Source organism: Salvelinus namaycush, chromosome 3 (assembly GCF_016432855.1).
Source record: "Salvelinus namaycush isolate Seneca chromosome 3, SaNama_1.0, whole genome shotgun sequence".
NCBI lineage: Eukaryota > Metazoa > Chordata > Actinopteri > Salmoniformes > Salmonidae > Salvelinus > Salvelinus namaycush.
This window is the reverse complement of record NC_052309.1, coordinates 96,318,322-96,330,600: the sequence shown is the minus strand read 5'-3', so window position 1 is coordinate 96,330,600 and position 12,279 is coordinate 96,318,322. Positions and strand designations below refer to the sequence as shown.

At 44.0% G+C, this 12,279-nt stretch overlaps 1 gene segment (V, D, J or C); it reads right to left on the bottom strand.

Annotated features, from left to right (window-relative positions):
- Positions 1 to 8,274: 8,274 nt before the first annotated feature.
- On the bottom strand, positions 8,275 to 9,615 carry LOC120044148 (the record flags this gene model as incomplete). The annotated part of the segment is given in 2 exon segments: positions 8,275 to 8,747; positions 9,585 to 9,615. Coding segments are annotated over 2 exon segments (357 nt in total), but the record flags the coding sequence as incomplete, so codon positions are not given.
- Between the last annotated feature and the right edge of the window lie 2,664 nt (positions 9,616 to 12,279).

Genomic DNA, 12,279 nt, shown 5'->3' with positions numbered 1-12,279 from the left:
CTGTCCCTGCTCCCTTACTGACCTCTGTAACCGGCACCAATGTACTGCTAGCAGTATAGCTTCCTTCACTGTCCCAGTTCCCTTACTGACCTCTGTAACCGGCACCACTGTGCTGTTAAAAGTAAATCAAATCAAATCAAATTGTATTGGTCACTTACCCGTGTTTAGCGGATGTTATTGCAGGTGTAGAGAAATGCTTGTGCTTCTAGCTCCGACAGTGCAGTAATATCTAACAAGTAGTATCGAACAATTACACAACATATACCCAACACACACAAATCTAAGTAAGGAATGAATTAAGACTATATACATATATGTGTAACGGCTTTCTTCCATAGGTGAAGGAGAGGACCAAAGTGCAGCGCGGCTAGTGTTCAACATGTTTAATAAAAGAACAAGTGAAACACTACAAACAACATACAAAATAACAAAATGTGCAAAAACCGAGACAGACCTATCTGGTGCAGACAACCACAGAGACAGGAAACAAACACCCACAAAATCCCAACACAAAACAAGCCTCCTATATATGATTCTCAATCAGGGACAACGATTACCATCTGCCTCTGATTGAGAACCATATTAGGCTGGACATAGAAACAGACAAACTAGACACACAACATAGAATTCCCACCCAGCTCACGTCCTGACCAACACTAAACAAGCAAAACACATAAGAACTCTGGTCAGGACGTTACAGTACCCCCCTCCTGAGGTGCGGACTCCGAACGCACCCCTAAAACTCAAGAGGAGGGTCTGGATGGGCATCTGTCCGCGCTGGCGGCTCCGGCGGTGGACGAGGACACCACTCCACCACTGTCTTTGTCCCCCTCCTTAGCGTCCTTTGAGTGGTGACCCTCGCCCCCGACCTTGGCCTAGGAATCCTCCCCAAGGCCCCCACATGATTTAGGAGACAACCACAGAGACAGGAAACAAACACCCACAAAATCCCAACACAAAACAAGCCTCCTATATATGATTCTCAATCAGGGACAACGATTACCATCTGCCTCTGATTGAGAACCATATTAGGCTGGACATAGAAACAGACAAACTAGACACACAACATAGAATTCCCACCCAGCTCACGTCCTGACCAACACTAAACAAGCAAAACACATAAGAACTCTGGTCAGGACGTTACAATATGGATGAGCGATGTCAGAGCGGCATGGACTAATATACAGTAGAATAGTCTAGAATACAGTATATACATTTGAGATGGGTAATGCAAGATATGTAAACATTATTAAAGTGACCAGTGTTCCAATTCTTAAAGTGGCCAGTGATTTATATTCTATGTCTATAGGCAGCAGCCTCTAATGTGCTAGTGATGGCAGTTTAACAGTCTGATGGCATTGAGATAGAAGCTGTTTTTCAGTCCCTTGGTTCCAGCTTTGATGCACCTGTACTGGCCTCGCCTTCTGGATGATAGCGTGGTGAACAGGCTGTGGCTCAGGTGGTTGATGTCCTTGATTATCTTTTTTGGCCTTCCTGTGACATCGTGCCGTACCTGCAGGTGCCGTACCAGGCGGTGATACAGCCCGACAGGATGCTATCAATTGTGCATCTGTAAAAGTTTGTGAGGGTTTTAGGTGCCAAGCCAAATGTATTTAGCCTCCTGAGGTTGAAGAGGCTCTGTTGCGCCTTCTTCACCACGCTGTCTGTGTGGGTGGTCCATTTCAGTTTGTCAGTGATGTGTACGCCAAGGAACTTGAAGTTTTCCACCTTCTCAACTGTGGTCCTGTCAATGTGGATAGGGGGGTGCACCCTCTGCTATTTCCTGAAGTCCACAATGATCTTTGTTTTGTTGACGTTGAGTGAGAGGTTGTGAGCCCTCACCTCATCCCTGTAGTCTGTCTCGTCATTGTTAGTAATCAAGCCTACTACTGTCGTGTCGTCTGAAAACGTGATGATTGAGTTGGAGGTGTGCGTGGCCACTCAGTCATGGGTGAACAGGGAGTACAGGAGGGGGCTGAGCAGGCACCCTTGTGGGGCCCCAGTGTTGAGGATCAGCTAAGTGGAGGTGTTGTTTTCTACCTTCACCACCTGGGGGTGGCCCGTCAGGATGTCCAGGACCTAGTTGCACAGGGCGGTGTTCAGACCCAGGTCCTCGAGTTTAATGATGAGCTTGGAGGGTACTGAGCTATATGCTGAGCTATAAAACAGCGGTAGTCAATGAACAGCATTCCTACACTACCGGCCAAAAGTTTTAGAATACCTACTCATGGGTTTTTCTTTAATTTTACTATTTTCTACATTGTAGAATAATAGTGAATACATCACAACTATGAAATAACACATATGGAATCATGTAGTAACCAAAAAAGTGTTAAACAAATTAAAATATTTGTTTAACACCCTTTGCCTTGATGACAGCTTTGCAAACTCTTGGCATTCTCTCAACCAGCTTCATCTGGAACGCTTTTCCAACAGTCTTGAAGGAGTTTCCACATATGCTGAGCACTTGTTGGCTGCTTTTACTTCACTCTGTGGTCCGACTCATCCCAAAGCATCTCAATTTGGTTGAGGTCGGGGGATTGTGGAGGCCAGGTCTTCTGATGCAGCACTCTATCACTTTCCTTCTTGGTAATATAGCTCTTACACAGCCTGGAGGTGTGTTGGGTCATTGTCCTGTTGAAAAACGAATTATAGTCTCAATAAGCCAAAACAGTTGGGTTGGAGATCATCTGTTCACCTACTCTGTATCTCACAAAGACACGGCGGTTGGAACCAAAAATCTTCAATTTGGACTCCAGACCAAAACACAAATTTCCACCGGTCTAATTTCCATTGCTCGTGTTTCTTGGCCCAAACAAGTCTCTTCTTATTATTGGTAGTGGTTTCTTTGCAGCAATTCAACCATGAAGGCCTGATTCACACATTCTCCTATAAACAGTTGATGTTGAGATGTGTCTGTTACTTGGACTCTGTGAAGCATTTATTTGGGCTGCAATTTCTGAGGCTGGTAACTCTAATGAACTTATTCTCTGCAGCAGAGGTAACTCTGGGTCTTCCTTTCCTGTTGCAGTCCTCATGAGAGCCAGATTCATCATAGCGCTTGGTGGTTTTTGCGACTGCACTTGAAGAAACTTTTCAAAGTTCTTGACATTTTCCGTATTGACTGACCTTCATGTCTTAAATTAATGATGGACTGTCTTTTCTCTTTGCTTATTTGAGCTGTTCTTGCCATAATATGGACTTGGTCTTTTACCAAATAGGGCTATCTTCTGTATAGCCCCCCTACCTTGTTACAACACAACTGATTGGCTCAAATGCATTAATGACGTTTTTCTAATCCAATCAGTTTTCCACGTTGATTCAACGTCATCACATAGGGTTTTTTGGTTGAAATGACGTGGAAACCACTTTGATTCTACCAGTTTTTGCCCAGCGGGTAGCAATTCAGTGACATGACTTCTCTCCCCCTCCCCCTCTATCACTCTCTCTCTCTCTCTCTCTCCAGAATTCAGCCCCTGTCTGAGGCCCTGGGGGATCTCTACAAACAGTTCAACTCTCTAAAGGAGGAGCTGGGAAGGCTCAGCTCCAAGTTCGACAGGATGGAGGGCTTCGTAGATGACCTGCAGGCTGGGAAACTCCCCCGGCCCCCTGTGTGGACCCCTCCTCAACGCCCCGTACGGAGGGTCGCACCCCGGCCTCCGCTGAGGATGCCACTGAGGGCAGAGATGAGGGCACCGTTAAGAGGAGAGGTGAGGGCACCACCAAGGGCACAGATAAGGGTACAGATGAGGACTCCAGACCGGGAAAACGGCACGGATTCAGGGTTCACGGGGACTAGAGAAAGGAGGGTCCCTAGGCCTTAGTCAATGATTGACAGGTGTACTGTACAAACAATAAACAATAAACTAATCTAGTGTGGATGCTCGCCAATGTTTTATAGTTATGAATAGTTTATTGTTATAGTTATCATTATAGCTATCGTCCTTAGTCTCAACTACATTACCACTCCTCTCTGAACCAGGTCAACACAGAATTGATGAGAGTGTACTGTATCTCTGTTGTCAGTACAAGCTAACTTTCAATAACATTATAATTTGTGATTGATGATTTGTGTTGATGTGTGATGGACATAATGTAGTCTAGAAATGTTCTTATCATTGGATTCATCTCATATTATAATAAGTGGATCCATACACAATATGTCTCTGTATAGTATCTGTAAATACCAGGGGTGAAACGGTTCACAAAACTCACTGTTCGGTACGATACGGTACAGTGGTGTCACGGTTCGGTTTCAATACATCGTCAAAATAAATGCCTGAGAAATATGTCATTTGTATTTAGATTTTCCATGTATTATAATAGTAACATGGGTAGCTTGAATTCACAGGAGCATATGGAAACAAAGGGACAACAAAAAACAGCAGGTCCTGCCTTATAACATGAAATAAAACAGTCATTTAAAACAGAACTTCAACAAGAGTGTGCAGTCCAGCAGCATATATCAAAATTAAGTCACATAGCAGTGCCTTAAACAAAATAGGACCACTTGAGACTGGTTACTTAAATAATAAAACCATTATCAGGTTTTCTTTAAGAAGATTAGTCTATCTACATTATCTGCAGTGAGCACAGATCGACTTGCTGTGACAATGTCAGGCGCTGTGGAGAATACCCTCTCGCTAGGGACAGAGGTCCCAGGCACAGCCAGGCAGCTGTGGAGAATACCCTCTCGCTAGGGACAGAGGTCCCAGGCACAGCCAGGCAGCTGTGGAGAATACCCTCTCGCTAGGGACAGAGGTCCCAGGCACAGCCAGGCAGCTGTGGAGAATACCCTCTCGCTAGGGACAGAGGTCCCAGGCACAGCCAGGCAGCTGTGGAGAATACCCTCTCGCTAGGGACAGAGGTCCCAGGCACAGCCAGGCAGCTGTGGAGAATACCCTCTCGCTAGGGACAGAGGTCCCAGGCACAGCCAGGCAGCTGTGGAGAATACCCTCTCGCTAGGGACAGAGGTCCCAGGCACAGCCAGGCAGCTGTGGAGAATACCCTCTCGCTAGGGACAGAGGTCCCAGGCACAGCCAGGCAGCTGTGGAGAATACCCTCTCGCTAGGGACAGAGGTCCCAGGCACAGCCAGGCAGCTGTGGAGAATACCCTCTCGCTAGGGACAGAGGTCCCAGGCACAGCCAGGCAGCTGTGGAGAATACCCTCTCGCTAGGGACAGAGGTCCCAGGCACAGCCAGGCAGCTGTAACAATGTCAGCCACTGTGGAGAATACCCTCTCGCTAGGGACAGAGGTCCCAGGCACAGCCAGGCAGCTGTGGAGAATACCCTCTCGCTAGGGACAGAGGTCCCAGGCACAGCCAGGCAGCTGTGGAGAATACCCTCTCTTTAGGGACAGAGGTCCCAGGCACAGCCAGGCAGCTGTGGAGAATACCCTCTCGCTAGGGACAGAGGTCCCAGGCACAGCCAGGCAGCTGTGGAGAATACCCTCTCGCTAGGGACAGAGGTCCCAGGCACAGCCAGGCAGCTGTGGAGAATACCCTCTCGCTAGGGACAGAGGTCCCAGGCACAGCCAGGCAGCTGTGACAATGTCAGCCACTGTGGAAAATACCCTCTCGCTAGGGACAGAGGTCCCAGGCACAGCCAGGCAGCTGTGGAGAATACCCTCTCGCTAGGGACAGAGGTCCCAGGCACAGCCAGGTAGCTGTGGAGAATACCCTCTCGCTAGGGACAGAGGTCCCAGGAACAGCCAGGTAGCGCCTTGCTAACATGGCAACACGAGGGTATATTAACTCTTTGGTCTTCCACCATGTAAGTGGATCAGCATCCAGGGGAATACCGTCCCCTTCCCTGTATGAGGTCACCTCCTCCTCTATGACCTTGACCTTTGACTTGGTTCCCTGCTCCTGGGTCGTGAACAACTCCCCAAAAAGCTCAGCCATGGCAGACTTCTTTTCTGGAGGAGAATCCCTGTCGTCTGTCGTCTCTGGAGAGGGGTTGGCTCCTGTGGTATCTGTGGCTTGACCCTGCAGAATTAAATTAGATGAAAATTACTCTCTCTGAAGTGGCTTAAAAAATATGATTTGTTGTTAGAAATATACATCAGACACTATTATGACAATTACAATTATTACTTTATAATTAATTGTTAAATCACTAATTAATAAAATAATAAATGTCACATTAACAAAATAAATACAATACCTGTTGTATATTGGTCACAATCTCTGCTGTGAGTTCATTGTAGACTCTCAGACGAGCAGCAGCATCCAGGTGCAGCAGGGACTTGAACCGGGGGTCCAAGTCCCTGCTTGCTCTTGTGTAAGAAGTCTTGGACACCAGGGTCAGCATATCTAGGCTCCAGGTTAACTCTGATAGCAGTCTTGACATCCCTTACTGCGGGTTCATCTTCATCAAATGCCACCATTGATTTCAGGATCATTGTTTTCATAGGCAGGACCATGGAAACTGATGGAATGTTCTGTGCATGTCAGTGTTGTGACTGTTTTGAGAGGTTTGCACCTCTGCTAGTCTAATGACATTTTCAGACAAAGTCACAATATCTTTGACATTCTTCCTCACAGCTTGATCAGTCAGTGCAGAATACACCGAAGCTTTCTGCTCAAGGTATCTCTCAACGCTCTGCCGCTATGAATTTTGCTATCGCTGCGTTGATTTCTTTAGCCCTACCGGAGTCAGCCGTATATTGTTGCCCCGGCTCGCCAATGCTTGCCATGTTGCTCCTTTGCATTTAGCTAACTGCTAATTCCTTCATAAACTAATTGCTGCTACGACGATCTCTCAGCTCTGTTCTCGCTGGAGGGAAATAACTAATCAGCTACAAGACAAAACAACTTCTTTTTTTTAAGACAGCTTTATTGCTATGTGGATATTTTTCCCACATTAATTTATACGCCATTGGTTTATGCAATAATATATGTTTTACAATAATATATGTTTTACAACTAGCTATAATATATGATTAATGTATTGTTCGGTTCACAGTGCGTACCGAACCCCGTACACCGTGGACCCTGTACCGAATGGTTCAATACGAATACACGTACCGTTTCACCCCTAGTAAATACTGAAAATACAGAGTGAGGAGGTACTACAGGACTACTTTACAAATATACTGTTGAAATACAACTCTTTCCTCGTTCTCCCTGCTGGCAAATATACTCATGAACAATCCATGCCTCAATTATCCAAGGTGGCAGCATATTACAACTGTTTGAGCCACAAGGTGGCAGCATATTACAACTGTTTGAGCCACAAGGTGGCAGCATATTACAACTGTTTGAGCGACAAGGTGGCAGCATATTACAACTGTTTGAGCGACAAGGTGGCAGCATATTACAACTGTTTGAGTCACAAGGTAGCAGCATATTACAATATGTTTCTCTCTTCTCTTTCCACCTGCTGGCAAAATATGAATGACTAAAATTGTACTGTACATCGTAGTAAGATGCAAGTTTATAACACTATTGCATATTGTAACTATAAACTATGAATATATTGAATATATCATGTTATTGGACTATTGTTTTAATTCATCATACAGTGAAATAGTACAAGCAAATATTGTACAGGAAATAATGTGATCCCCAATCACATGCTTTCTTTACAAATCAACAGTTTTCTTTCGATAGAAATGGAGGATAATTAAATAGCTACTTTCAGAATGATCTTATATTTAAGCAATAAGGTCTTGAGGGGGTATGGTATATGGTCAATATACCACGGCTAAGGGCTGTTCTAAAGCACGACGCAACGTGGAGTGCCTGGATACAGCCCTTAGCCGTAGTATATTGGCCATATACCACAAACCCCAGAGGTGCCTTATTGCAATTATAAACTGGTTACCAACGTAATTAAAGCAGTACAAATAATTGTTTTGGTATGCGATCTGATACAGTATACCACGGCTGTCAGCCAATCACCATTCAGGGCTCGAAGAACCCAGTTTATAATACAATCATATCATTCCAATGAAGGTTCTCAATAATGTGATGTTGTAATTTAAACCTCTGGTCCATCTCTGGTTATTCATTAACATTACAGTAAACCTGCTCTACATCCTGGATATCTAGATCAACTATTTCTGGATCTGGTCAAAAGAGAGCAGGCTGCTCTGTTTGAGTTCAGTTAAACTCCCCCTCATTTAGTGCTGCTAACAGTGATGTTCATCAACATGCTCAAATACAAACACTTGTTCTTTAGAATGTTCTTTATTTAATATCCACAATACAGCAAAGCTACAACTATTCCTCTATTATAAGTCAGCAAATCAATTAATTTCAAACTTATCATATAGCCTATGATATAAGTATTAGTAGCTATTTCTCTCTTTTTTGGAACAGAATGTATGCAGTATATATGCAAAGAAAAATTATAATTCTAACAATAACTTGAAAAGTGATGTAGAAAATCAAATGGACATTACAATGGTTCTCAGGCTATTCAGTGCTGCATTCAGACTTCTTGATGCCTTTCTCAGCGAACTTGGAGCCCGCGGTGACTTTACATGAGAACACTTTGTCCTGGTTCCATTCTGACGTGTCAACGGTCAGACAGCTGCTGAGTTGAAACGTCTTGTCGGCTTGCGGCACCGGGCCACTCGTAGCGATGCCGCCGGTGACCGGATTCCCTCCCGCTGTCCAGCTGACATCAGCGTAGCCCATGGCCATCTGACTGGCCAGACACACCAGGGTGACTTTGCTGGACTTCAACTCATCGCTGGACGGAGGATAGATGGTCAAGACAGGCGGAGGGAGGGTAGAGTCTGGACCAATGGAATGAGCAGAATAAATATTACACTAAATCATTTGATATGTTAGTAGAATGAAAAAAATAACATTTTCTCAAAGACTACAAACAATGAACATTTTGGGCTCATAAACTAAAAGGCACTAAAACCATGTAATTCTGTTGTTACAAATTACTCATATATCTGTTTGTAGCTGGACTTATTTTTAAACTTTCTAAGTAACTCTCCATATGTGACTTTTCAGAGGTAAAGCAGATTTCTGTGCAAGTGGATAATGAGTTCAGATCTCTAAGTTTAAACATAATCAAGTAGTCAGATGTTCTGAATGAGGGATACAATCAAACATATATCCTACTACTAGTCAACCAGCAAACAGAGTTACCAACTGTAATGTAGTAGCCTGCAATGTAATGAAGCATGTAGCAACATTGTGTGTAACTACCATATACATGGTTTTATCATTATTTAATATACCGTGGGACCAATATTTTAAAGGTTCATACCACTTTATGTAGACTTCACATTCAAATCTACCTCTGAGTAAATATATTATTATTGTATGAGACATTATAAATGAGTAGTGTTGTCAAGTGACAGCAGTAACCTACATGGTCAAATAGTCCATCACGTTTCTTAAGTTTAAATGTGAAATCAACAACTACAGATATACTGTAGGCTATGAAGCTGTCACATGGTGTCCATGACTCTTGATAATCAGTCTACAAAGTAGGTTATTTACACGAAATACATATGAAATAAGAATATAATGTTAAATATGTAACTCTATTAACTATTACGTATTACAAAAAACCTTGAATACAAAAATATAAGGTTAAAAGAAAGGGTACTCACCAGTAACAAAGAGCTTGGTTCCTTGTCCGAATACCACAGTGATTCAGTTTGTATACACAGCCGTACAAAAACCTCCTCACTCTCTCTACTGAGAGGACAGGAACTGAAACATCCCATTCAGACAGAGCTTCACTCTCTCTACTGAGAGGACAGGAACTGAAACATCCCATTCAGACAGAGCTTCACTCTTTCTACTGAGAGGACAGGAACTGAAACATCCCATTCAGACAGAGCTTCACTCTCTCTACTGAGAGGACAGGACTGAAAACATCCCATTCAGACAGAGCTTCTCTCTCTCTACTGAGAGGACAGGAACTGAAACATCCCATTCAGACAGAGCTTCACTCTCTCTACTGAGAGGACAGGAACTGAAACATCCATTCAGACAGAGCTTCACTCTCTCTACTGAGAGGACAGGAACTGAAACATCCATTCAGACAGAGCTTCACTCTCTCTACTGAGAGGACAGGAACTGAAACATCCCATTCAGACAGAGCTTCACTCTCTCTACTGAGAGGACAGGAACTGAAAACATCCCATTCAGACAGAGCTTCACTCTCTCTACTGAGAGGACAGGAACTGAAACATCCCATTCAGACAGAGCTTCACTCTCTCTACAAACATCTCAGACTTTTCTAGAGTTCCTCTCTATGAAGTAACAGTATATAGTATAACATCATATTCTGCTGTTGTGTCTGGTCCTTTTGAATCCATCAGTTAAAGCACTATCCATATGATGCAGGTTTTGACCTGATGATGATGATGATGATGATGATGATGATGATGATGATGATGATGATCATAACAAGAGAGACAAAATCAGTTTCCTTTCAGACAATGTCTTCTTATAATCTTGTTGACATGTAGGAATGAATGGTTCTTCCATTTCCAGATCTCCCATTGTGACATGTATATATTGTTATAATAATCACTGACCAACTGATGTTTCTTAGAGTTCACCCCTCTGCCACGCATGAAGCAGAAGTGAGTGTATTTGGGGAGGAGGTTTTTGTCATGGTGTATATCACTGTGATAGGAGAGTCATTTTGAGTCTGACAGTAATACACTACTGAGTCTGTCTCCTCCACATTGTTAATAATCAAACAATAATCTGATTTAGACTGATGATTAGATGTGAATTTATGAGAGGAGAAACCAGAACCATATTCTACAGAGCTCCAACCAGTGTGGTACCACCTTAACACGTCCTGAGGGACTCCTCCTGGAACCTGTTTATACCAACCAGCAATATTATCAACAGTCCACAGGTTACAGTCCATAGTGGCCTTCTCTACTATCAACAGTCCCCAGGTTACAGTCCAGAGTGGTCGTCTCTATTATCAACAGTCCCCAGGTTACAGTCCAGAGTGGTCGTCTCTATTATTAACAGTCCCCAGGTTACAGTCAGAGTGGTCGTCTCTATTATCAACAGTCCCCAGGGTACAGTCCATAGTGGCTGTCTCTATTATCAACAGTCCCCAGGTTACAGTCCAGAGTGGTCGTCTCTATTATCAACAGTCCCCAGGTTACAGTCCATAGTGGCTGTCTCTATCATCAACAGTCCCCAGGTTACAGTCCAGAGTGGTCGTCTCTATCATCAACAGTCCCCAGGTTACAGTCCAGAGTGTCCGTCTCTATTATCAACAGTCTCCAGGTTACAGTCCAGAGTGTCCGTCTCTATTATCAACAGTCCCCAGGTTACAGTCCAGAGTGGTCGTCTCTATTATCAACAGTCCCCAGGTTACAGTCCAGAGTGTCCGTCTCTATTATCAACAGTCCCCAGGTTACAGTCCAGAGTGTCCGTCTCTATCATCAACAGTCCCCAGGTTACAGTCCAGAGTGGTCGTCTCTATTATCAACAGTCCCCAGGTTACAGTCCAGAGTGGCCGTCTCTATTATCAACAGTCCCCAGGTTACAGTCCAGAGTGGACTTCTCTATTATCAACAGTCCCCAGGTTACAGTCCATAGTGGCCGTCTCTATTATCAACAGTCCCCAGGTTACAGTCCAGAGTGGCCGTCTCTATTATCAACAGTCCCCAGGTTACAGTCCATAGTGGCCGTGTCTCCTTTGCTCACTGTCACAACAGGAGGCTTCTGTGTCACCACAGTCACACCACTGACACCTGGGAAATAAGAAGATGACATGTAGCAAAGAGAAACAAACAGACTCATTATTAATAAACTAGAAAATAAACTTCCAGGAAGTCAGACTCCTTACATGTTAGAGCAGTGATGAGAGTGCAGAGTGTCCCCAGCATGTTGTCAGTGTGTGGTGTGAACGGCCCTTACTGTCCAGCTGAGAGATGAGCAGGGTTGGAGTGTGAGGAGAGGAGAGGCTGCAGAACCCACCTATAAGGAGACAGACAGGGAGGACCAGAGGGAGGGGCCTCTGCAGGTAACCTATCACCAAGCCAGGGAGGACCAGAGGGAGGGGCCTCTACAGTTAACCAATCACTCTCTACTCTCAAACATACTGTATCTGGGTCTTCACAAGACCAACAGACAGATTTCTAAATAATATCTGGACGTATCCTATATCTTCATAACTGTGACATACATTTCAATTAGAGTCAATATTAAACTATAAAAAATGCAAATATTTGAGATAAGACTATTTCATAAACATATTGGATTTGTTTTGTTGCATTGTAAAGATCAGTATTATGTTTCTTCTCAGTTATGTTAGTTAGTTTA